Source organism: Sinocyclocheilus anshuiensis, unplaced genomic scaffold, assembly GCF_001515605.1.
Source record: "Sinocyclocheilus anshuiensis isolate Anshui unplaced genomic scaffold, SAMN03320099.WGS_v1.1 scaffold292, whole genome shotgun sequence".
Lineage (NCBI taxonomy): Eukaryota > Metazoa > Chordata > Actinopteri > Cypriniformes > Cyprinidae > Sinocyclocheilus > Sinocyclocheilus anshuiensis.
In genome coordinates, this window is record NW_015555757.1 from 2152792 (window position 1) to 2179803 (window position 27012).

The following is a 27012-nucleotide window of genomic DNA, read 5'->3' on the forward strand; positions in this document are numbered from 1 at the left end:
GTGAAACTAAAATATTTTTTAAAGAAGCCTGGACATATTTTTTCCCTTGTCCTTGAGGGTAAGCATTGCTCTGAGAATGCTGTTGCAATAACTGAAACAAGACAATTAAAGGTCAAGGAGTGGTTTCTCATGATTTCCTATGGTTTTCCTAGTAAAACAGTGCATTTAAGCAAATTTAAAATGTGTCACCTGTTTATCTCGAGGGCAAAACATTCTCACTCCAGCATCTCTGACTTCTGCAGTATTTCTTGTCTCACTGAGTCCATTCATACCACATTAACTTGAACATTTGTTTAAATGTGTTGCCTTGTAAACATATCGTCATGCATCTATACAAAACCACTGCTTTATGAAACTTTTAGTTACATTTGCTAGAACAACAACGGCTAATATCACCTGCAAAACACATGTGGCAAAGAGACTATTTGTGAAAATGACTGTATGCCTCTTTTCCTGCTGAACACATTTTATGTGTGATATCCCTGATGATAATGTTTTTATTATTATCGACTGATGTCACTGACAGACACCAGAGAAAGTTAGATAAAAAAGAAAGCATATCAGATGATTTTCATTTAAAAAAAAAAAAGATTGCTCAGTGGCCTTGCGTTCCCCCTCAATGCTCAGCACAGTAGCTCTCTGAATTAACTTAATACACATGACTAAAACGACAGAGAGATGCCTGTTTGAAAAGCTGGTCAATGAAGCAACATGTCTCTCTTTCTATCTCCCCAGGGTGTGCAGGGATCGTTGGCTGCTTACCTGTGGGCAGTCTTTGATATAGTGTCCCTTGTTGAAGCAGAGATGGCACAGGTAGTTTGGTGGAGGTCTCTTGCTGGGCTTGCGTGGCTCAGAGGACAGGGAGAGGTCAGAGAAGTGGTCCGTTAGAGAGTTCAGCCCGTCCACTATGTTGTTAAGAGAGCCGTACGGGGACACACTTTTGTATAAACCATTATTCAGGGCCTGCAAAACATAACAGGACATCCATAATCCAAAAATTAGTTTATCCCACTATGAACACAAACTGAAGCAAACTATGTATAAAGAACCAAAGAAACAATATATTTTTAACATGTCATAATATGCTGCTCTTAAATACTGTCTATAGGCTAAAGCTACAAGGAAAAATATTATTAAATATATAGTCAAACACAATGTCCTCAATTATGTAGAACTCTATTAGCCATATTATCTAATAAAAGAGATTCCTAATTCAGGATCAGTTCTTAAATTGGGGCGACATAATCCACTAAAGCCACACTCTAAAAAATGCTGGGTTAAATACAACCCAGTGCTGGGGACAATAGGGACAAACCCAGCATTTTTTAGAGTGCAGTGATAAGTACACAAGTCTAAGATTTGCCAATCAGATTGCCATTTAACAACAGAAAGTACAGTAGATAATCAAACAAACTCTACAGACAGTTTGGATGGGAAGATGTTGCTTGAGTGATGTCTTCCTCTGGTTATGGTTTGGAAGATTATGTTATTGTTGAAGTCTCATGTTGGACAGTCCTGAAACTTTATACTAAGTCCAGATAACTGTCATCTAGTTCTCAGCAAGCCAGGACAATAAACAGTTTCTGCACATATCTCTCAGACAAATTTGTCTTCATCAGTTAGATCATCTCTGAATGCATTAAACAAGCTTTTTTAGATCTTTCTTTTATAGCTGTACATGTGACGTTCATTTTCCATCCTGTCTGGTCAAATCCAGCCGATATTCATTCTTTGTGAGTGGAATCCATGAGAAACACACAAACCAATTCTTCCTAAATTTGAAACTTCTGAGTGTGTCTGACAAAAGATTATAAATTACATGAAATTAGAAATCTTTAGACGTGTTTATTTAAAAAAAATAATAGGCCTATAAAAAGTTGTGTCATGAGAAACTAAGCATCCAGCTACACCGTTATTTTGAGTTATGAACAACAGACAGTGAAGTCTATATGAAACTATATGAAGTAAGGACTATATGAAAAGGCAATGGAAATTTATGGAGTTTTGTGTAAACAGAAAACTAACAAACCGCACAGTCATGTTTTAAATGTCAATTTTTAAACGTCATGGAAATACAAAAATTACGATGATCAGCGGTTATGTCTGAATGCATTCATGCAATTATTAGTCATTTTCGTGCAATTAATGTAGAGGTCAGAAAGGAATTTGGCTATGTGTCTCCTGAGCGATACGGCTCTCACACACATTCACACCACTGGACGACATCTCTCCTCCTCACCCCTTCACACAGCTGGAGAGCCAGTCGGGGGGTCACTCCTAACCTCTGCCATTCACTACTAACACAGACGATACCAGTTAACACTTTCTAAAAAATGTGTAGACAATTTGGTAAGATATGCAAACAAAAATAATTTAAAAAATCTAGAATTAGTTCCAACCTTCTTCATTAGTTGTAAATATTTAACAGATTGATTCTGGGCCTCACAGAGAAAAAAGATGCTCTTTGTGTAATACGGGAATTTTGAGAGCATTCTTAACCCTCCACATATGAGAAAAAGAAAAAATAGCAAGGGAGAGAAAAAGAAAGAGGGGCAATGGAGAAAAAGAGAGAGAACTTGTCATAATGTTTTTATTAACTCTGATTACGAATAAAAGCTTTGCCCTTCCTCAAACTTTCCACTAAAAATCAACACTTTACCTCTGTCTCAGCCACAACACTGTCATTACATCATTAAAAAGAAAATGCATTCATATGTTCAAGCTTCTGGAAGTAATTCTCTCATTTAGAAAAATAAACTGAAGAGTATAAAAACAATTCAATAGACTTTTAGTTCCATGTGTGCTCCTTTACTATGCCGAGTGTTATAACTATTATATTTAATTAGACAAGCATTCCTAATTTTAATGATAAGTGAAAACCATATTCTTTTCTTCTTATCCATGTTTTTAACATTATAAGTCTAAATATAGCAATATAAGTAGTTCCCAAAAGTAGGTCTACATTAATCTCACTTGCATCTTGAAATAACTTATGAATTATAAACTTAAACACTGAAATACAAACATACTAATTTATGAATTGTCCTTAAAATGTTCTTCTCATAAACTGGCACTATCTCCTTTTTGATAATACAATCAACTCTAGTTATTCAGAGAGGATCACTAATTATATTTACAACTTATTTTACCTGATAAAAATAATATAGACAAAGTGTCATGTCTTCAGCAACTATAACAACCTCACAAATGAGCATCATCTTTGATTATCCCGACCTCAATTATGACAGCACACATTTTAGGCCTGCAGAGATCAGTAAGCAATCATCAAACTCAGACTTCTGATTTATTGGACCTCTACATGTTGAAATTAAGCCTCATTTGGCTGTACACGTGCTGTTACAAAATACAATAAACTGAGTGTGCAAAGCTGCACACTGGCACCATTTTAATGATCCTTGAAACTATAAAAAATAATATTGTTACACGATAGAAATGAAAAATTATTACACAATTATTTTCAAGTTTCCAGAGATTAAAAGATTATGTAAGTCGCCTAAAGCATTTGTGTATTGTGCAAATGTAGCCAAGACTAGACGCGCGCTACATTAGACGTGCATTAGTCAACTGCGCTTTACATAATAAATCTTATTCCAGTCGCTATGGACCGTTATCTCCATGAACTTATTTAAAAAATAAAAAAAAAAAATAAAAAAAACTGTAGGAGAACAGAAAACGATTTACCTCATTCCTCTGCAGCTGAAAGAAGTTGTTGAGATAGTTGGAGTTGAGAGAGGAGCTCAGGTCATTGGCAGGAGATTTGCTGTAGTTCAGGTCCGGATGGGAAGAGTTGGGCTCGGGTCGGAAAGCATCGAAGGCACTCGTCTGATGCGTGTCTTGTAAAGAAAGGTAAACCCAGTTGAGAAGCTGTGCAGGCTGGTACACTGAGGTACTGGTGTCTATAGCAGACAACAAGCTCATATTGTTACTGTAACTTTTACTCTTCCACTGTTACTTCTGGACACGGCAAACTTGGTCAGAATCTACTGTGAATGCGCCGTCCGGTTTTCCACACCCCAAAAAAAAAATCAGCGCTTCTCTCTTTTCTTCCAGCACAGACCCTACTCCTTCGCTGGGATCCGTGTCCCAGGTTTATAATTACACAAATGTCATTGCTCTGTTATGTCAGAATAAAAAGTTTTAGCCCGCTGTCCACGGCCCGTTATCTCGCTTTATTTGCAATGTAACAGCAAGGACCTCATTGAATATTCATGAACGTCTGTTCGCGTCATTGTCTCACATGGCCAATCAACACGCGCTGTTTAACATGTGAGATTTTATTTAACGACAACCTGTTGATTATTGGCTACTGGCTAATTTCTACAGAATATTCATATTTATCACGAAACGTATTTAAAAACACAACTATTTAAACAAATTGCTTAGTTCGTGGTTTCATAAAGCCTAAATGATTTTAAACGAGATGTCTAAATATGCGGTTGCAGTTTTAGCTAATCTACTTTATAAGCATTTAAATAATGTCGTTTAATGATATAAGTGTTTTACTCCCATGCTTAATGTAAGGGTAAAGAAAACCACTAAAACACTTTAGTAAATCTCCCCTACAATACAACTTAACTGACACCAGTTCATATGGAATAGGTTAGTGGTATAGCCTATTATGTGAAACTAAACACCTTAAGGAAACCAATAGGCTGATGTAAGCAAATGGGTTTGTTTATTTAACAACAGGGGTGAGATTCTTAAGTGATGAACCACAAACAGATCCCAGGGAAATGTTGCTTAAAAACACCTGAAAAAAAAAAAACAATCACATCAAGTATTAGTTTTGGAATGAACATTTGTTTTCTATTTAATCAATCATATTAAAGTAGAAGTGGTAAAGAAAATAATACTAAGAAAGAAGAAGAAATAAATACAACCAGAACATAAGGGCTGCATTTTGCTGGACCAGATGGGTTTTAAAATAATCTAAAGGATTCTCACACAGCAAACCAACAAAACAACTTATTAACTCACCTGAGGTATCTTTCCCTAAAATGGCAAACTGATTAGTACTCCACCTTGTGGTGTTAGTGTACTCACTTGCCTTTCTGAAGACACTTTTCAGAACTTCATTCACCTGACGGATCTAAATTAATCAGGTAACAGTACCCCCAAGAAGGTACTAGGATTCAGTCAGATGCATAGCATTCATATAAATCTATAGTAAATGACTCAATTTTAATGTTCAATCAAGTGTAATGCATAAAAATGATAAAATATCTATGAATTCAACATTATATCTAAAAACATGGGTCAAATTTACATTGTACAATTAAAGATAAATCAAAGATGAATTAAATTCAAGTAATTAAAGAAACCATATTTACAATACACACTAAATATTTTAAACAACAGTGCTTAAAAAAAACGAACTTGTCAGCAGTACAATCATTATCAATACAGAATAGAAATATAGAAACTGTTTCTGTCTGGGTCTTAAGGCATGCACTGGTAGCAAATCACCACCACGTGACTGTGATCTTTGCAGACAGGGCGACTACATTCACTACAGAACTTGCTCACTTTTCTGTCTCTTCCAGATGGACAGTAATAACATCTTTTTCTTATTCTGTTCTGACAGCTCTGTTCCTGGAGCTCAGAACTGACAGCTGACAATGAAGTGGGCATCCCACATCTGTCCATGGCCTCAAGGATGCTCATGGATAATCCAGGGCTTTATTCTCTGCGCCTATGAATCTAAGGCACTACAAGCTCTTTTACCAGCTCTTTTATGAACAAGCGTTGGGTGTTATGACCACCTCCCATGAAGCTAGGGTGCTGAGCAATGAAAATGGAGTAGGAGTTTACAATGGCAATATCCAACATGTTATACCAAAGCAGCATAGGCCATCTCTTTGTTTGGCGCTTGCAGGTATAATTTTCGGCCATTTGCTTAACAGTGTTGACTCCTCCTTTGGTGCGGCTGTAGTACTGAATGACCTCTGGCTTGTTTTTAGCACTTGTTTCATTCAGCACATTGCTGGTATGCATTGTACTCAACAAAATCACTGCCTTTTTTAGTTTTGGCACATAGCTTACCATGAATACTTTGCCACAAAAATCAAACTCAGAGGTATGTAGTGCTCGTAGCTTAGATGGCTTCATTATTGGTGGCACATGTAGATTCTTATGGTGAAGGGTCCCAACCATGGTCAAGCTTTTCTCAAAAAGCTTCTCTGCCAGAGGGACACTGGTGAAGTAGCTGTCCATTGTAATGTTGAGACCTATCATGAGAAATAAACACATAATAAGGCAAGGTCATTAGATTACACAACAACAACCACAGTCTGGAATGGTGTTTGAGGCTAAGGGCTGGTATTAGAAGGCTACTGATTCGATCCCTACAAGAATGAAATGTGTGCTTTTAAGGAAGACAGTTAGCCCAAAGTGCCTCAAATGGAAAATATACAGCTAAAGGCTTTGGATAAAAGTGCCTACTTGCTGTACCACTGTTTCTCCTGCTGCTGACTCTTCAGTGCAATGGCAGAAGGAATCACATTATATAAGCAAAGTGGAATTTTCAGCATCATTACTCTAGTCTTCAGTGTCACATGATCTTTCAGAAATCATTCGAATATGCTGATTTGGTGCTCAAGAAACATTTATTATTATCAGGGTGGAAAACAGTCATGCTGCTTAAAATCCCTGGAGATGAACCTTTTCCTACAGTTGATCATGAACAGGTCCCACAAATTTCGGAAGGCTGCCATGTGGTCTGATGCCTCTCTTACCAGTCTGGTTTTCTTGTTATCAAATTGCAGGAATCTGTGAAGATCTTGGTATCTACCAACAGACATGGTAGCTCTATACCAGGGCTGCCCAAACTCGGTCATGGAGGGCCGGTGTCCTGCAGAGTTTAGCTCCAACTTGCCTCAACACACCTGCCTTTAAGTCTCTAGTATGTCTTAAGAGCTTGATTAGCTGGTTCAGGTGTGTTTAATTGGGGTTGGAGCTAAACTCTTCAAGACACCGGCCCTCCAGGACTGAGTTTGGGCAGCCCTGCTCTATACAGTGGGTTCTGTAACGGATCCATAAACAGTTCCCGGATTGGGACATTGCAACTTCTCTCTACACCGATGAGAAGGCTCAGACCAATAAAGGCTTTTAGCTCTTCTTTAGTAATCATTTGTCACACTTTGCCTTTTGCTAACGCTGCTCTCATTCCACCCAAATTGGTGCAATGCAGGATCTCATCAATGATGTTTTCACTCATGAAATGTTCCCAGGCATCTTTAGGCGTCTCTACTGAAGACCCTGATGCAGGTCCTGGACAGCTCTGTGAGGTGGTCCTGATTTCACTTTGAGGAGGATATTTGCTCCAATAAGAGTCTCCTTTACTCCATCGACTCAAACAATCTTCACTCTCCTCATCACTAGATTACTCAGATGAGAACTTGAAGTCTGTGAGGACAGTTTTCTGACCCTCTGTCACATCTGGGCCATGGTGGCATTCTGGGCCATCACTATCAGAGACTTCAGATTGCAAATCAAGGGCAGCAATGGATTCATATTCTTCTCTTTGTTTATCTGTAACCTTAGCTGCAGGCTTTTTAAGGCACACCATGGACAAAACTGTAAAAATATAAACGCAAAAAGCACAAACAGTTGTAGTGTTATCATTAAATTTACAAGAAAGTTCAAAATATGCATCAGTGGTATTATTCATTTGAATTAGACTTTTAGTACATAATTTACATGACTCCACCATAACACACACAGAACATTTTCTTTCCTCTTATTCCTTACACTACTGATTACTTTATACTAAAATTATGAATTCGCAAAAGATGCCATTTTTAATATAAAACAAAAACACTTTAAATATTTGTGCCAGCATTGTCAACATTTTGATCTGAACAGTTCTATTGAAACTGGCTGCATACTGGGCATTTGCTTACTCAGCAAAACTCAGGAGTGGTCAGAATGTAAAGCATTTGGCCTCCCTCTGGTGGAGAAATATAAAAAGAATAGTTCACCCCAACATGTACTCACCCTCATGTTGTTCCAAACCCGTATGACTTTCTTTATTCTGTGGAACATCAAATAAGATATTTTGAAGATTGTTTCAAATGTTTTTATCTATACAATGAAGGTCAATGGTGAAAGAAAGCCAAACAAGTCTGAAACGAAATGAGAGTGAGTAACTGATGACAACATTTTTATTTATACTGTTCCAAAATTTGGGGACAGCAAGTTTTTTTTTAAAACAAATGTATACTTTTACTCAGCAAAGTTGCAATAAATTGATTGAAATGAAATGTAAAGTTCATAATGTTACAAAAGATTTCTTTTACAAAATTATTTTATTTTTTTTTACTTTCTAGTCATCAAATGCTGAGAAAATACATCGCAGTTTCCTCAGAAACATTGATAATAATAAGAAATATTTCTTGAGCAGCAAATCAGCATATTAGACTGATTTCTGAAGAATCTGTGGATGTATATCCAAATAGAAATGTTTTTTTAATTGTATTAATTTTTTATAATATTACTGTTTTACTGTATTTTTTTATCAAATCAAGTTCAGCCTCAGTGAGCATAAGATTTAAAAAAAAAAAAAAAATCAACCCCAAACTTTTGAACGGTAGTATAGATATAGAAATATATGTGTACAGAACATGGGCCATCATAGCGAAATTACCTTTATTTCCAAACCATTTCCATTCTGTCAATATTTCACTCAAGCAAGGTTTGTTTTCACAGTGCTGCTGATACTTTACTTCATACAAACTTGATTCTATACTGTTTTGTGATATCTTCTCCATGCCACATTTGATTCTTCTGAAGTGAAACATTTCTTCCAACACAAAATGTCAGAAAGAGAACTGAGACTTAAATCTGTAATCATCTCATTTTATAATCATCTCATTTTAATGCAAGCTTGCTACAGAAAGCTGCTTGTAAAACATTAAAAATGTGTAAAAAGCAAAAGTATTGTCTATTATAAATCATTGGACAACTACATGAGCAAACTATACACTCTTCAAGAGTGGAACAAACTCATTCATGAGGAGATGACTCATTCAAACCACCATAAAAAGCATAGATAAAAAAATGATTTTAGTCAATTTCAGTCAAACGGCCCTCTCAAATTAAATAAATACTAAAAACACATTTTCCACGTTACATAAGGAAACATTCATCCTTTAAGGAAGGAATAAAAATGTAGACCCTTTCATTGTTAAGAAATATGCAGATACACATCATGGATCCTAATCAAGATGGTCTTTTAGATGCAACCTGTAACTGTACCCATATCTGTATGCTTTACCACACACAGAGCACTGGAAAGGTCTCTCCTTTGAGTGGGTCCGTTTATGTTTGTTAAGTATGTAAACGCGTTTAAAACTCTTCCCACACTCAGGGCACATATAAGGTCTCTCTCCAGTGTGATCTCTCTGGTGCACCCTTAAGTCATAGATGTCAAAAAACCTCTTCTCACACTGGTTACATGGAAAAGGCCTGTCGCCAGCATGTCTACGCAAGTGTATTTTTAAATAAGAGGGCTTGGCAAACTTCATTTCACAATGATCACAAGCGTATGGTTTCTGTCTCCTGTGAATTTTCACGTGATCCGTGAGAAGATCTGACCGCTGGAATTCTTTCCCACAGGTTTCACAACTAAATCGCTTTTCTTTGTGATGTTTGTTGGATGTTCTGCCTTTACCTGCTTTCTCTGGATGCCGTGTAGCATTTCCCTGCATTATTAAACATTTCTTTCCTTCGTTTGACACATCAGAATTCATTTCAGTTGGTATCATTTGTTCTGTTCGCTCTGTTGATTTTCTTTTTCTCGTTGTTCTCTGCTTGTCTGTGCATTTTTTTCTTTTGCTCGATGAGTCAGTTCTTCTGTTCAGAGGTTCATCTGGAGAATTGTGTGTGTTCTTTGTGATTTCAAGCTCTTCTTCCATCTCAACTGGAGGCATTAGGCCAGTTGGTAAGATTTGCAGACCAAGGTCCAAAAACTCCTCTTTAATATTCCCCTGAGAATGAGGAAATGTTCCTAGTTCATTCACATCAAGCAATGAGGAGTCATCTTGATCAGGTTCCACTTTAACTTGTATTTCTGACTTAATGAAGTCTGAATGCAAGGTCAGTGAACTGTCATCTTCACTTTTTAAGCATCCATTCATAAAGTGCTGGGAAATTGCTTTTGCAGATGGCAAACCTTGCTCCATTTTAACTAAGTCTTTGACTTCTGATGCCCAGCTCTAATTCAACTGCACTAGCTCCTCTTGAGACTGGACGTGAATCTTTCCAAAGGCTGAACCAGAACTATAACAAAAAAGGCAGATATCAATGCTCTGCCCAACGACGTAATTGCGTTTTTTTTTTTTAAATCGAAATTACTTTTGAGACTGCATTATTATCATCTTATCATCACCACGCAATTTCACAGTTGGCTAAACTAAAATAACCATAAAATACACATGTGGTAAATAAACTGCACTAACTTCTCAGCAAAAATATGACATTTTTCTGTCAAGTTCTGATTTAAAGGAAATTTTGTAGGAAATAAATAAAAAAAATAAATGTTGCAATTGCAGGCGTATGACATACCACTCACCGGTTATTTGAATTCAGAAAAGTTATTTTTATTGTTTACTAAAAGATAAGCCATATTTGCATCGCTGAATCGTAAAAGCTTCCTTGGTGTAATAGTTGGATTTCCTGAAAATTATTATGAAAAATTTCATAGGTTATTCATTTATTCATGTTAGCTGATCTGTATATTTCCAGGTATTAAATTAGATTTTTAATCCTACTTTTCCAGTGTGGTCTCAGACTTTTGGACCCCATCAAAGGATGTCCTATTAAGCTGTAAATCTCTTGTACAAAGTAAAAATGTTACCAGTAAATATGCGCAGGAGCTGTGTGACACTGTGCAGCACTTCAAGTTCAGACAGAGTTTCCATGTACTCAGACTCCCACCCTGCGATCCATCCACAGAGCACATGTCCATATCTGCACAACATCAGAAAAGAAATGTCAGATTTATAATGCCACAAATTGCACTATTTGAAGATCAAATAAAATCAAAATCAAAGGTTATGTTTACCTCTCTGTGGGCTTCAGCACATTGAACCCAATTAACTTTCTAATCCAGGACATCTTTACATCAGAAACAACATCAGCAAGATGTGTCTCGTCCTCCCATACGAGGTAGATCACTTCACAGTCTTCATCCCAGAAAGGCTGCTCGAACTCAAGAAAGATCTTGTTGTTGGTCCCAAAGCCCATTCTCTGGATGGAGTGTAATTTGTGCAGTGGAAGAGGAGGGCTCAGAAAAGTGCTCTGGTGCTTCTTCAGGTATCCTGTAATGAAACAGTACATCAGATGAGTTAAAGGCCTTGCAGATACTGTAACAATAAAGTTATGAAGCAACATTATGAAAATATATACATTTTATTTTTTAAAAATAAAATCTTATAAGCTATACTATGAAAATGAGGAGAAAAAACTAAATCAATCATCTGACTTTGTAAATCAGACAAAAATAGTGTGGTGCAGGTATGACATCAAAACCTGGAATACTAATTCGCCACTGGTCCCTTAAGATTTTCCTATGGGGTTTTATAATTTTTTTTTTTATTTATGAGTAAAATAAAGCCTGTGGTACACATGGCAACTTGACGATGCTTTGACATTTGTTTTACAATGTAAACTGCACACACCCATACTGAAAAAGCACATTTTGAAGCAGTTATGTTTATTTTTGAAAATGTAGGTTCATAATAAGTGACTAAATAAGACAGTTTGGGGTGTGAGTGCGTGTTATAGAACAAAACATCATAGTATCGTCAAGTTATGTTTACCACAAGCTTTATTTTACTCATAAATTGAAAAACCCCATTATAAAACTCCATAGGAAAATCTTGAAGGAACCAGCGATGACTAGTCTTCTGGATTCTGATGTCATACCTGCACCACTCTATCCACCTTTTTCTTGCCGTAAAAATGGGCACAGCCATTTGTAAATTCTATGGGTCTAGCTTCCGGTCTCATCCGCATCCAGCTACACAGCTGTACAAAACAGTTCATTTTGCTGCTTGATATCGAAAACTGGTGTGTCTTATCATACTATTTTAATGTATTATCTTAATTATGAACACACAGGTTTGTAGTGCAAACAGTTTTACCATTTACTGCACTGTTATTCTCCTCGTTATTTCCCTATAGCGGCTAATGAACCGGAAGTCTCACCCAGAGGCTTACTTCCGTGTTGAAGAAAAAGGTGGATAAAGGCAGTACTTTGTATTAACCGTTCCCAGTGTATTTCTTTAAAAATCAACTTTAAAGCGCATGCATTTAAAATGAATAGATTATGCTATTTGCAATTACCAAACCAATATTATAAGCTGCAAATAAGCTTTAGATGCAAATTGTTCACTAAGCCAACAAGTCATGCTGAATCTATATGTACCCAGTGGGACAGTGACAATAACATGATCTGCTGCAAATGTCTCTCCATTAACACATTCAATCATAACAGGGAATGATGTTCCTGTAGTTTTTGGTCCATTCTTGGTGTAGTTCCAGTGAATGCACTTCACTGGTTTGTTGTACAAGATTACGTCCTTGGGAAGTTCCATCATCATGTGATCAATTAAACCTTCGTAACCTCTAGGAGGAAAAAGAGTGCATGAACATGTTTAGTTTGCAAACTTTACAAGATCTAGCATTTTGGAATTGGATAATTGAGGCACTTCAAAATGTACAAGAAAAGGCTCTGATCACTCACCCTGGGAAAATGCAGTCCAATCCTGGAAGAGTCTTATACATGCCAAAGGCTCCCAGGCCTACATCATCCATCGTGTGAGTTCCACTGACACAGCACTCCAGCTTGAGCAGTGTGTTTATCATGGCCATTTTTATTGCAATGTTAGCCTGGTCCTCCTTCCACTCCTCAGGGGCCAGTCGTTCAACCTCTGCCTTGATGAACTCCCCAACACTCGGCAGAGGTTCTCCACCACCGTCATGGAATTGCTGACTTTTTTCCAGTAATTTCATGAAAAACTCCATCACTGGCCCCATCGTCTCAGGCCCCAGTTTCCGACCTGAACTGGTAAACCAGTTAGGAACAAACAGCGGATGACCACCAATGTCAATATTCTGGTTTTCTTCAGACATTGACTCTTTGTCAAGGAGCTGGTAGTCACATGCCAAACGAAATACTGGATTTTCCTTTGATGGGCCATGCATCCAGTTGGCGCCGATCTCTACAATGTTATCACCTTGAATGAATGGAAAAAAATAAATGTGATATACATCTATGGAGAAGACCAGGGCTAGCCTTTCACTCTACTGAATATTACCCAGAGTACATTCTAGTCTTGGCAACAAAAGAAAATTGAAAATATTTGAAATATTCAACACTGAAAACACACAAGACTTCTTGTGGCACTATGCTTAAATTAAAAAAGTAAAACAAGTATAATACAAAACAACACAAGAAAACAGCAAAAACATTGAGGTAAAAAAGTATATCAAACCATTAATTGTGGCTAAAAAATACTGTAGTTAAAAAATTGCTTAAAGGAACACGCTACTATTTTTGATAATAGGCTAATTTTCCAACTCCCCTAGAGTTAAACAGTTGAGTTTTACCGTTTTCGAATCCATTCATCTGATCTCCAGGTCTGGCAGTAGCATTTTTAGCTGCTGCATAGCATAGATCATTGAATCTGATTAGACCGTTAGCATCTCGCTCAAAATGACCAAAGGGTTTCGATATTTTTCCTATTTAAAACTTGACTCTTCTGTAGTTACATCGTGTACTAAGACCGACGGAAAATGAAAAGTTGCGATTTTCTAGGCCAATCGAATACAGTCGTTGTTTCTGTGTTCAGATGTTAGTTGCAAAACACATTGCAGAGTGCTACTGAATGCTAAATATCAGTATAATTATACACATCGTTTGATTCTAAGTAAAAATAACATGCTAATCCATTTTCATGTAGGCCTGTCATAGGAAATGACAGGAGACGGCAGCGAGTCATCATATAAGATGACAAAAGTAAACAAATTGAAATAACTTATAAACCCTAAATTTCTCCATCAGTGAATCAAATGATATGCCTGTACATACCCAGTCTGCCCGTTCGTACTCTCCCACCGCTTCTCGCAGTCGCTTCTATGATGTGTACATTATGAAAACCGTGTTTTAGTAATTTCTGAGCTGCACCAATTCCCGAGATGCCGCATCCGATTATAAATGTTTGAGAATCACTAGCTGAACGTAGTGCCATTGAATCTGTTCGTACACGATCACTCTCTTGGGAGACAGAACTAAACGTTTAGTTCATCTGAGGACTTCTGCTCAACGCTCCTCCCTGAACTGTGCTTGATCCCCGAGTACGTCACCGAGACGCTTGACTCAATCATGCTATGGTATGGATGGAAATATGACTGTCTGCATGGTTCCTCTCTGTTACTTTAATATATCCGAAAAGGTTAAACAGGTCTATTTTAACAGGTCATATTACTTTCATTGCACACGACAAACGAAGTAATTTCCGTTTACCTTTATAAGCACTCGATACTTAAATTAATATTTTTATTTTATTATTTGTTTTCGTCAGATGTTCCCTCCAAACGTAATGCCTGGTCATGTGTCATATATAAATAGCTATTTATTTTTCGTATTTATTAATTTTACTGATTTTCACTGATGATGTAGGTAACGTTAGCCAACTTTTGGGGAAAATGAGCCTATTTTTCAAAAATTAATAACTTAACTTAACATAACTTGCCCTAACCTGACATTTACAAAGAATACCTTTGTCCTCAGAACGATTCAACCTATTAGTTAAAATGTACTTTCATCATATAGTTGACCCTTGCCTGTCCGTATTCCAGTGTGGTTTTATTGGGTTCACATGTTAACCCAACAGCTATAGAAAAAAATGGACTTTAACTCAAAACCTTAGTAACACTTCTCAACCTTTTTGAATCAAAGGCCCCCCAATATAAGATAATTCCAAACGTAATGCCTGGTCATGTGTCATATATAAATAGCTATTTATTTTTCGTATTTATTAATTTTACTGATTTTCACTGATGATGTAGCCTAGGTAACGTTAGCCAACTTTTGGGAAATGATAAAAATTTAAAGTTTATTATTATTATTACATTATTAACCATTTTTGGCTGAATTTTTAATTTTAGCACCTTAAATGTCAATTATGACATGTATAAAAACGACAGGTCTTGAATTTTGAATTTACTTAATTATCCGCATTAATACGCCATTTTGTACACCCTAACGTCCAAAATGTAGTTTACAGCCTTTCTGTTAGGTACTTTCACTTAGAAAGCATAAGACAGAAACTGTTTCTGGCCAGAAGGGGGCAGTATATTATTATTTGCCGATGCTAAATTTTTATTTTGTTGGTAACGTTAACATTAGCAACCCAACCAGTTACAAGGCTGTCTTTTTTTCTTTTTTCTTTTACATTCTATGGTCTAAACACAGAAAAGGCTAAGTTCCTGGGTTTCCTCAGATAATAGTGCTAAAAATACACAAGTTAAAAGCTGGTATTACTGAAGCCAGAAATAGTCCTGAATTGTTCCCAAAAATAGAATATAAAAATACATTTCAGTTACAAATCACGTTATTGAATACAAAAACATTTAAAATCATTATTTACAAATCACAACTAACATATCATACAATAGAATGATGTTTGTGGCATAAAAGACTGACAAGCGTACACAAGCGCAAAGTTTAAAGGAAGTGGGAACCACCTGGAGTAATGTAATGTTCCTTGTTCCCAGGATGCCTCCCACTGTGTAACATGGGCTCTCCAGCCAGAAGGCACTGACTTCATGTCTTTAGTCTCAATAACATTAACTTTTATCGCTTGTGGGAACTGACTCATGGGTCACTCAAAGAACAATAAGAAATACTCATTGTGAACCTGAGGGAAACAGCACAACATTTGTTCTCAAGCGATAAAACAGTGATTAAGAGATAATGTAATGAAGCACTAAGAAATTGTATTGTAAGAATAGGTTCATGAGCATCAATTTTAAATATAATGATAATAGCAAACTGACTTTTAATGTTGTCCAAAGTCTGCTGGAATTTATTAAAGGTGTCATGAATTAGATATTCTATATGTGAGTACAAAACTCGTGACACTGTACAGTATGTTAGAAAAACAAACATGAGACCAAATTAACACAATTCCTCATATATTAGTTTTATTTTAAAATGTATAAAAGGTAATATTGTTACTGTAGAAACATGTTAGGGGTGTATATGTTCTAAGTTTAAGAAACAAACAAAAAATAGTTTGTCTTTCAAAGTCATGGAGCATAAGTGCATCATAAAATAACATTCTAGGTAATTTGTAACGCCTGAGAATTGCTTACAGTTGCTAATTACTAGTTGTTAATTACAGTAGCCTATACTTTTTATATACTAGTTATTGCATTGATGCCTTCACCAAAATGAAAAACCTAAAACTAGCAATCTGTGGCTCACTGCTGTTGACTGTACAACAGAGAAGATGCCTCTGATCTAAACTGCCAGCATATTTTCTCACACATAATATGTAGTGTTAGAGATGCCATCCAATTTTTGCAACATCATTGACCTCAGTGCACTGTATCTGTGAAAAACAAGAGTACAATAGATTAAAATGTACAAAAGAATAAAAAAGTGTTGTTTTTGTGAAACAGAATTTTGTGAAACTTACTTTCTTGTTAGTTTTAAAATCTCTCTCTCTTCCTCCTCTTTCAATTTCTTGATGAAACTGTCCAAAACAGGCATTTCAAACTTAATATACTGTGCAACCTGCAAGACAATGCATTAATGCATTAACCGTTGAAATATAAGCACAGAATATTTTGAATATTAACAAAAATAGCAAAGAGAACTTGCACATGTGCATCAACATTTTAATTTTACAATGAATGTTTAGGGCCCTGTCATACACCCGGCGCAATGCAGTGCAAGGCGCGGCGCAAGTGTTTTTGCTAGTTTCAGCCCGACGCAGTTCTCATTTTCCCGTCCTGCGTCGCGTTGTTTAAATAGCAAATGCATTTGCGCCCATTTGTGCGCCCATGGGCGTGCTGGTCTAAAAAAGAGGTGTGTTCAGGCGCATTGTTGGCGCGTTGCTATTTTGAGGAACTGAAAATAGACTGCGCCATAGACCAACTCAAACCTGGTCTAAAGTCTGGCGCAATATTTTTTCTTTGTTATTTAAAGAGTGCGTTAGTAATATGCGCCTATAGGTGGGTGCACAACGCGCGTACACTTTGCTTATTACACACACGGACGAGCAGCAGCACACAAACATTTTTAAAAATGAAAAATTAATGTAAATAGCGAACCCGCCATGGCGCGCGCGCAACTGGCTTTTAAAGGGGATGGGAGATGAGACTCTGATTGGTTTCTTGCACGTTACGCCCAAAAAACACCCATTACTCATTAAGAGAATAGGGACAACCCGTTTAGACCATGCGCCCGGGCGCGCCGACCGTTTTCCCGTCGTTAAACTAGCAAAAGTGGATTCGGACACGCCCTGAGTGCACCTGCGCCGTGCGCTTTAGACCATGCGCTTAGATCGTTAAAATAGGGGCCTTAGTCTGCAATAGAAATATTTGTACTATTGTTAGTCCCTAGGATAGGATCCTAAAATTAGACTTGATATGTAGCACTTGGAAGTAACTATTGTTTACTGCATCTATATTTGAACAACAGAATGTAAGTTTGCCAGGGAAAGCACGTTCTGAATGACCTATTGTGAACTGTACAAATGTTCAAAATACTTACATCATATGTAATCTCTTCACCAAGGTCCTTTTCCATAATAAATATTCTGGCGATTTTTTCACATGGACCATGCAACAGACGAGATACCAAAGGATATTCTGTGTCCTTAAGTTTTGTTTTCTCTAAAGACAAAAGATGGGGAACAAATCTTATAATCTGCAGATCAGTTGACTTTTGTTAAAAATAAGTTTATAATAAAAATAAGAATGCAAAGCCTTACCCCCTGATTCGTGGACTAGGTAGAGGCCAAACTCATCTGCCTTATTCTCAACCTGTACCGAAGTACAGAACAGGGAATTAACAAGGAGTAAAAGATTGTGGCATTCAGCTGAATAAGGGAAAACTTACCCGAAACTTATTAAGAAGCAGGTTAAGAACTTGCTGTGTTGTCAAAGTGCTGTTCACTCGCACATTAGTCACTGATCCATATGATGGAGTAAAAACTGATGTCTGTAAAAAAAAAATGTGCAAAAAGGAGATCAATTTCAGCAATAATTAATTGTGTAATCTTTCATAAATTATGTGGTACACAATTAGTGTAAAATCTGGCATATGAGATTTGAAAAAATATAGGCTGCACTAAAATGAATATAATGTTCTTACTGTACAATATAGAATAATGAAATATGACAGGTAATATAATCTGTGGTCATCAGTCTTCTTTGTCAACAGATGATTATTTCATTCAGATATGTTTAGCAGACACTTTTTTGTTCACAATAAAGCAACGATAAATTATAGTGTACAATTGCTGTAAAAACCATAATAAAAAAGAAAACAAAAGCAGCAATGGCAGAAACAAAACACAGTGTTGCTATAGGAGTTCATTTTTTAGGCTTATTCCCATTCGTGATTCACACTGTTGCAATAAAATAAACAATAGAAATAAAATAAAATATTTAAAAAATGTTTAACCTATTTTATTTCAGCTAGTTGCCAAAGCAACATTTCTTATTTCATTCAGTAACTTGATGTACTAAGTATAAGTAAAGTATAAGTAACTTGATGTATAATTAAAACTATAACTGAAATAAAATGAATAAAAAACGATATTAAAACAAACATACTGTAACTAATAAAAATGAACTAAAAAAACATAACTAAAAAAATGACTAAAACTGTAATTAAAATGAAAGCAGAATATACATCAAATAAAATCAAAAACATAAAAAATATAATAGTATCTGAAATATCTATCTATCTATCTATCTATCTATCTATCTATCTATCTGTCTGTCTGTCTCTGTCTATCTATCTATCTATCTATCTATCTCTGCAGAGGCACCAGGCCAAATCATATGACCTTAAAGGACCATTTAAGAGAGAAGCAGATGACAATTGATAATAAAAGCACATGGTGCAGCCAAAGGGAAGGCCTGCACAGGAAAACACTGCCTCTCAGCACCTGCATCCATCTCAAAACACTGATGTACAACATAAACACTTAGACGACGGACACTTCCTATCACAGATGCTGCTGTGGCACTTTATGAGAGCACAGGCCCCTTGCCAGGCACAAGGCGTGCTGTCTTTCAACTATCTATCTATCTATCTATCTATCTATCTATCTCTGCAGAGGCACCAGGCCAAATCATATGACCTTAAAGGACCATTTAAGAGAGAAGCAGATGACAATTGATAATAAAAGCACATGGTGCAGCCAAAGGGAAGGCCTGCACAGGAAAACACTGCCTCTCAGCACCTGCATCCATCTCAAAACACTGATGTACAACATAAACACTTAGACGACGGACACTTCCTATCACAGATGCTGCTGTGGCACTTTATGAGAGCACAGGCCCCTTGCCAGGCACAAGGCGTGCTGTCTTTCAATGAGCACTATTGTACTATTGTCCTGAACTTGGAGCATGGAGTAGTTCCAATTCATCCCTGCCTTCCATCTGAGACACTACCCTGCTGATCTCTAGGTGAAAGCTTTATAGATAGTCACTGTTCAAATGCACTAAGGTTAACTGTGCTTTTTATTATATTAAAGTAAAAACGTCAAAGTAAAACAAAAAATGACTTTGTGGTTGTAAAAATGGCCGTTGATGGAGAAGCGGTGTCTTTTTATCCTCTGTGAATCGTCAGTGTTGTGGATTTTGGATCTTCTTTGGATATTCACAAAGCTTGCGTCACTTCTTGTTCTCAGCAGTTGAGGGACGTCCTCCTGCACACCTGCAGCGGAACCAGAGATAAGAGCAGGCTAATATTAAGATGAGGCATTCATTGATGTGTTGTAAACATGTGGTGAACATCTAGATATGCATTTAGCTCAGTTAATAACTATAATCTATAACAACCAACAATGTTGTCAATTTTACAACACAAATCAATAACCTTTTTGATAAGATCTTCCTAATTGTGTGTGGAGAGATATGGATAATTTTCATACTCACTGGGTGCAGGTGAGGCACTGATTTTGTTGTTGTTGGGCTCTGAACAAAACTGGTGTTCAGCATTTTCATTCCTGTAAACAATAAAAACACAATTAAAATACATAATGGAAAACTAAGCTTTATAAAAAATTATTTTCATGAATGAGTTACAAAAATAGCTAATATAATTTTTTTTTTTAAACAAAGGTTTAGTAAAAGGAAACGTTTAACTTTTAAAAACTTAGTTTGTCCATCTCAAGATATCATTTTACATTTTATGAATTTTATTGTCTATTTATTTAAATGACATTTGGAAAATTTGAAATCTAATTTTTGTTACTAATATTTGGGATATAGGGACATTATTTATGGTTTTAGTTTTACTTTTAGCTAATTACAATAACCCTGGAAAATGCCAATAATTAACTAATTAATTCAATTCATGTAAATATTTTTTACTATTAAAAAGAGTAACTGGAATCTTTCATTGGAAAGAGAAACACCTGATTACTCTGATTTATCTGTTGTTGCTACACAATATTACAATTTACTTGTATAAACTGCTAGCACAATGACAGTCGTCTTATCCTCACGTGCTGAATCTTTTTGCTCACAGTATCAAATCAAGGTTGCTGCAGCTTTGAACATTAAAGCTGATTAAAATGTCCATGATAGAGAAGAGTGCTGCACGTGAGAATAAGAAGTAGTCCAGTACTCTGAATATCCAGTTCCTCTGTTGAGCAATGCCACATAACCGCAGCTTTCACTTAGTTTCACCCATATGTCAAAATATTCCTCAAAACAAACCTTTCTAACAATGGCCACAGGTCATAAACACCAACAGAATTACTTGTTGAATTATTTGTTGGCTTTTAGGAAAAGTACACAGCATCTATACAGTATGATCAAATCTGAGCTGACCGAGAAAATAAAGGAGCAGCCATTTAACCTACAAAAAAGCCCTACGCCCATATCAAATCCTGGCTCATGTCTTGAGACGTCTATGACTGAGGTAGAGAGAAAAACAGATGGAGTTATGACCTAATGAAGGAAAGGACACATCTGGGTGCGGTGTAGCAGCAGCATTCAGGCAGTTCCACCCACCTGCTGGACTCTGAGCTCTCCGACCTCCACGCACCCGTGCAGGCGTATCGAAAGCGTTCGTTATCATCGTACATTTGGAGTCTGATTGGCCTCCTCAGACCCCAGGAGATGTTGAGTAAACCCTCCACGAACAGCTCACCCTCCTCCTGCAAGAAATAATAATAATAATCATTAACTCTTTTGTCAGATGGAGGAAATCCTGCTGGCTCGTGTCTCAGCTCTGTTTCAAGTGTACGTGCTGAAGAGGCAGTTGCAAACTGCAGATATTCAATTGGAGGCGGTGAAGTTATGGAAAGTCACTTTGGGAGGAGTACAACAGTATAGCAGAAGTACCAGATGTATTATTCGATGTATATTATTCGATGTATTATTAGATGGATAGACGGACGGACGGACGGACGGACAGCCAGACAGACAGACAGACAGCCAAACATTCAGCAACATTCAGGACAGCTGCTTAAAATAACTAATTGTAGCAGATCAACCTGTCACAACCTTCTATTTTTGTGCAATTAAAGGATTTAACCTAATTTGATGAGAACCTTTCGTAGCTCTACTGTATAACTTTGGTTTTAGCTGAAAGGTGAATCTGAGGTGAGAAAACACAATTCACATGTGAACATTATACATCTTATATTATTACCACAGCTGCATTTCAACTTAAAGCCCCACAGTGACACGTTAATTCAACAAACCACAAAACCACTGTGTTTTAAACAAACTCCTTTATGGTGACATTTACATAATTATATAGATGGAAGAACTTGTGTCAACATCTCATTTCAGTCCTAGGCTATTTATGTTCTGATTTCACAGAAAGTTATTAAATTCTCAATTGTTCAGTCCTCAACAGGAGATTCTTGTGATTCTTTAACTAAATAATCATTCAACACAGTCACAAAGCAAGACAGAGTTCAGAGCTGCAGCCCACCAGACTTTCCACCAATGGATCTGTGAGGACCTGATCTTCAACAAAAGCCTGCGACCAAAATAAAATATTGTAATGGTGTCGGGAGCTGTTGTAATTGTGAGTGAGTGCAGTCAAGTGTCATGTAGGTGGAAGGCTGAGGGCTCCCAGGGCCTCATTGTTCCTGCAAAGTAAACATTTGGGGCAGTTGCGGCGGGGTCCCATTGGTCAGCTTCCTCTCTACTCTCCGTTCAGCACACACACTCTTCCTGTCAGGCATGCAAGGTCAAAGCTTAGCTAAATTTAGTGCCATTAGCCTTGGCTTATGGTCCGTTACTGCCGTGGCCTTATAAAAGGTGGTGTGCTGCCTCTAAACCAGATCAAACCAAACACAGTCTCAGACACAACCTCTGCACAACAATCAGCACTGTGATCCTACAAGCTTGTCCTACAGGTAAGTTTGAGATATTTGAGTTACTGAATGATCTAGGTTTATTACAACTAAACATTTCTTGACTTTCAAATGTCATTATACACTCTTTAAAAAATAAAGGTTCTTTATTGGCATCTATGGTTCCATGAAGAATGTTTAACATCTATGGAAACCTTCTACTGCACAAAGGATTCTTTGCAGTGGAAAAAGGTTTTTTAGAATATTAAGATGTTCTTCACAATAAGAAAAAAAGGTCCTTTTAAGAACTATTCACTAAAAGGTTCTTTTGGGAACCCCTTTTGGATGCTTTATATTTGAGAGTGTGGAATCTGTCCATTGCACAAAAGGTTCTTGGCAATGATTCTTTAGATTTTTTAAATGTTCTTCACACTAAGAAAAATGTTTCTAAGAACTGATCACTGAAAGGTTCTTTGGTGAACCAAAATTGGTGCTTTATAGTGGAAAAGTTTGTTAGATTTTTAAAACCTTTTTCACACTAAGAAAAACAATGGTTCTTTTAAGAACTGTTCACTATTAAGATCCTTTGGGGAACAAAAAATTAGTTCTTATATGGCCTTGGTGCAAAAAAAAAAAAACCCGGTAACACTTTCTATGAAGCCCGTATTTATAATACATTATATAAAGGTATTTGTAAGGCATTATAATGAATGCATAATGCATTATAAAAAAAACTTATAATATGTTGTATCATCTCATGAATATTCATAAGAACAGTTTTAATATATTATAATATTTACTTATTTGTGGTTATAGCTTTTAAGAGTATGATGATTTATAACACAATGAACACGTTGCATCCACTTTTACAATGGATTATATTTCTCATAGTTATAATGTATTATAAGTCTCATATCTTGCCATTTTTCTTATGCTACTTTACTTAAAGTGGTCAAAGACCACTTATAAGTAGTAATAATAATAATAATAATAATTTCTCTCAAACAGCCATAAAATCAGATCAGATGAATGTGTAATATGACACATTTGCTTTGAACTATTTTTATTGTAATATCAGTTTGATTATTTTGATGGTACCCTTTAGACAGCTGTTGATAAGTGACTCTGCAACTACATATCAACTAGCGGTCATTAGAGTATTAGTATGTCTGCTACTGTAAATATATTATAACTTTATTTTGATGGTCAACCAACAGATAAACTGATCATAAGTGTATTTGCAAGTACGTCAACTTACTCTACCATACTAGATTCTACCATTCTTGAGCATACTAATACTCTAATGAGAGTTAGTTGGCATGTAGTTGCAAAGTTGCTTATAGTCGATTGATTAAGGGGACCATCAAAATAAAATGTAACCATATAAAACATTGAATTTTTTTCAGTTGGAGTATTAAGCTCACATCGATTAATTAACATTAGCTCCACAGGAAACACTCAAATAACACTCAACATCTAACCACTCACAAGCTGTAGGAAGATACTGTGCAGATCTTAAATAAACAATGTCAAGATATGATACAATCCATTATACTGTAAATTAAGTAGATTTAATAAGGTGTTCATTCTGTGTTATAAATAATCATACTCTTAAACTTATAACCACAAATACGTAAGTATTATGATGTATTATAATTGTTGTTATGATTATTCATGAGTTGATATATTATACGTTTTTTTATAATGCATTATGCGTTCATTATAATGCCTTAAGAATACCCTTATAATGTATTATAAATACGGGCTTCATAGAAAGTGTTACCAAAAATCCTTTTGGAACCTTTATTTGCATATGCAGAATGCATGAATACCTAATTGTGTCTCATCTCTCTCCAGGATGAAACCCAGAAGATTACTCTTGTCTGTGGCTCCACTACCGACAATAACAGAGTCGCACGAGGACCTCTCTCAGTCCCTGGAGGAATACATGAACTCCATCAAAGAACTTGCCCAGCCTACTTGTGGCCCTTTGAGGATATCCAGGACTCAGAGGCGTAAGCCTGTGGGGAAGCATGCAGGCTCTACCTCAACGTCACGCAGTGCTTCCCGGGCTCTGCAGCCCCGCCGTGCTTCCCTGGGTCTGGACGAGGTCAGGCTGAGGTTCAACAGTCAGGTGGACCGCGGCACTTAAAGACCCACTGGACTGGTTGTTTGCGCAGACTCACTTACAGTCACACGGAGAGGATTTGCGCAGGACTGACAGTGCACCTGCTGCTTTGTGGTTACTTTAATGAGCCAAAGCTTAAAGACATGCTGATGGGAGGATAATACCGAACGAGTGATGGATGAACTCAATGGAGGATCTCATGAACTGAACTTCTTAATTTATTGTCTGAACAGACTTTTTGCACAAAGATGCTAATGTTTACAAGCTGTTCAAGTCATGATTTTCTATGTTGCTTTTTTTGTAACAAAATTTAAGAATGTATTTTATGTGTCCTTGACTAAAATGTCTGTCTATCTATCTATCTATCTATCTATCTATCTATCTAACTATCTATCTCTGTGTAAGTGAATGTGTTTGTTTAAACCTGATAAAGAAATGCTAATGATATAATTATAGTCAGTCATGTATAAATATTAATGTATATTTATAAGTGCTTATACATATTAATGATATGTATAAATACACATCACATGATCTAGATATGTGTTAAGCATAGATAAGATATAGGGAAGAAAAGGACATACAAAATTGCAACATATTACAATCAGCTTCTAAATATGTTATGGCAGTACTAGCTATCTATCACTGACATAAAGATTTCTGTATACTTTAATTTTCACAGATCAGGAAAAGCTTCCCACAGTATTATCCCTTGAGCAATTTATGCAAATAAAACAAAGCCAGAGGCTAAAATACAACAGCAATTTTCTTTGTGGTTAAAACCACATATGCTGTTATATCAGGTCCCCAAGGCAAGAGATGACACTACAGTATTTGTGTGAGATAAGCTTAAAGGGATTGTTCATCAAAAATAAAATCCGTCATCGTTTACTCATTGTCATTCTTCAAAATATTTTCTTTTGTGTTCAACAGAAGAAAGAAATTCGTAAAGGTTTGGAACAACATGAGCGTGAGTAATTTATGACAAAATCTTTTTTTGGGTGAACTATCCATTTAAGTCCATTTCAGAATCTAAGGGCGTCCTCTGTTGGCTGCATGCAACTTTTTAATTTTACACCACTGTCTAAACACAACAAGCAAAGGGCGCTCAGTGAACGCTCTGATTCTGACATGCCGCCTGAAGACGGAGGAAACATGTTGGTAAAAAAAACGTGTTTTCTTTAGGCTACTGTTGCAGATTAGCTACAACCTGTCCACATCAAGAGTATTAGTTAGAGCGAAGATGAAATACGGCTTTTTTTATTCCGAATGTAGCCTATTCAAGGCACAGTATTTCCTCATCATAGCCTATTATTTCCTCAAATAGGCTATATTATATATAACTAAAGTGTATAAATTTATTTTATTCAGAAATGTCATGTTTGTGATTTTTAAAATTTGTTAATTCGTTATTTAAATTAATAGACCTACATATTTAGAAACATGTGCAGTAAGTCGCCGGCGTCAGTAGCCTAACTAAATTTATGAAAATAATCTTTGTGAGGAGGACTGGCAACAGCTGGTCTTAAATACTTTAGACACCGCACACTACACGACTTTAAACACCGACTGAAAACACCTATCTATTTGGGCTATCTGAGCCCAAATTACATTCATAATCGGCCTGACATTAGTGTGTTCCCGGCTTTACAGAATGAGCCAAGTCAGCGCTTTGAGCTAAAAAGTCTTACCGTTACTTGCGGGTGGATAGACGGGTTCTCTCCCTTGTCAGAGCAAGTTTTTAAAGGGGTCATATGATGCGATTTCAATTTTTCCTTTCTCTTTGGAGTGTTACAAGCTTTTGGTGCATAAAGAAGATCTGTAAAGTTGCAAAGACTAAAGTCTCAAATCCAAAGAGATATTCTTTATAAAAGTTAAGAGTCAACCACACCCTCCTAAAACGGCTCGTTCTAACATGCCCCCACATGTCTACATCATGATGTGGAAAGACACAAAGAAAGAAGGCATAACTTTTATTCTCGCTGTTGCCACTGCTGCCATGTTGTGGAGTCGCTGTGTTTTTCGTTGTGAAAGCGAAAATACTTTGTTTGGCCTTCCAAAAGAGGACACGACTAGAAATCAGTGGTTAAGTTGTATTTACAACACTGTTCCAAAACAGTTCAAACCAAATATTCGAGTGTGTGCAGCCATAGGCGGAGGGTGGACCAACTCCAGGGTAAGGCTAAAAGCAGCCAAATCTATTAACTACAAATATCATAAACCCAGTCTTTTTAGGCAAGAACCAGACATGGGTGTCATGTAGGCTAATAAAATATGTTTAATGGGACTGAATTTGTA

At 36.5% G+C, this 27012-nt stretch overlaps 4 protein-coding genes across 5 annotated transcripts in view; all 4 read right to left on the reverse strand.

The window, feature by feature from the left end:
* LOC107673898 (zinc finger CCHC domain-containing protein 24) overlaps nucleotides 1-4193 on the reverse strand; it is a 37053-nt gene extending 32860 nt beyond the window's left edge. The window contains exons 1-2 of the mRNA XM_016467706.1: nucleotides 3703-4193; nucleotides 763-963 (exon numbers count right to left, since the gene is read on the reverse strand). Coding sequence (XP_016323192.1) covers nucleotides 763-963; nucleotides 3703-3939 — 438 coding nt within the window. The 5' untranslated portion in view covers nucleotides 3940-4193. The remainder of the gene's footprint in view (nucleotides 1-762; nucleotides 964-3702) is intronic.
* Nucleotides 4194-8731: 4538 nt separating this feature from the next.
* Nucleotides 8732-10284, reverse strand: LOC107673910 (zinc finger protein 37 homolog). The gene has a single exon (XM_016467726.1). It carries the CDS (start codon nucleotides 10200-10202, stop codon nucleotides 9237-9239), a length of 966 nt encoding a protein of 321 aa, XP_016323212.1. The 5' UTR covers nucleotides 10203-10284; the 3' UTR covers nucleotides 8732-9236.
* LOC107673908 (peroxisomal N(1)-acetyl-spermine/spermidine oxidase-like) lies at nucleotides 10227-14372 on the reverse strand. The gene is made up of 7 exons (XM_016467723.1): nucleotides 14114-14372; nucleotides 12767-13259; nucleotides 12449-12648; nucleotides 11084-11339; nucleotides 10877-10989; nucleotides 10592-10695; nucleotides 10227-10299 (listed from the first exon to the last, which is right to left on the reverse strand). Exons 1-6 carry the CDS (start codon nucleotides 14271-14273, stop codon nucleotides 10595-10597), a joined length of 1323 nt encoding a protein of 440 aa, XP_016323209.1. The 5' UTR covers nucleotides 14274-14372; the 3' UTR covers nucleotides 10227-10299; nucleotides 10592-10594.
* Nucleotides 14373-15706: 1334 nt separating this feature from the next.
* The window catches only part of LOC107673909 (ras association domain-containing protein 4-like), a 24076-nt gene continuing 12770 nt past the window's right edge, over nucleotides 15707-27012 (reverse strand). For both annotated transcript variants that reach the window (XM_016467725.1, XM_016467724.1), the window contains 9 exons: nucleotides 21289-21434; nucleotides 20206-20276; nucleotides 19833-19984; nucleotides 18155-18256; nucleotides 18027-18078; nucleotides 17807-17928; nucleotides 16728-16825; nucleotides 16575-16640; nucleotides 15707-15944 (listed from right to left, as the gene is read on the reverse strand). In XM_016467725.1, the coding sequence (XP_016323211.1) occupies nucleotides 15902-15944; nucleotides 16575-16640; nucleotides 16728-16825; nucleotides 17807-17928; nucleotides 18027-18078; nucleotides 18155-18256; nucleotides 19833-19984; nucleotides 20206-20276; nucleotides 21289-21434 (852 nt within the window). In that variant the 3' untranslated portion in view covers nucleotides 15707-15901. The remainder of the gene's footprint in view (nucleotides 15945-16574; nucleotides 16641-16727; nucleotides 16826-17806; nucleotides 17929-18026; nucleotides 18079-18154; nucleotides 18257-19832; nucleotides 19985-20205; nucleotides 20277-21288; nucleotides 21435-27012) is intronic.

Excerpts from the sequence above, each read along its gene's own strand:
- LOC107673910 (XM_016467726.1), bottom strand. The coding sequence starts at position 10,202 with ATGGAGCAAGGTTTGCCATCTGCAAAAGCAATTTCCCAGCACTTTATG.
- LOC107673908 (XM_016467723.1), bottom strand. The coding sequence starts at position 14,273 with ATGGCACTACGTTCAGCTAGTGATTCTCAAACATTTATAATCGGATGC. Across the intron at positions 11,340-12,448 it reads TATTGTCACTGTCCCACTGG|GATACCTGAAGAAGCACCAG; the intron begins GTACATATAGAT and ends GTTTCATTACAG. Across the intron at positions 10,990-11,083 it reads GTGCTGAAGCCCACAGAGAG|ATATGGACATGTGCTCTGTG; the intron begins GTAAACATAACC and ends GATGTTGTGCAG.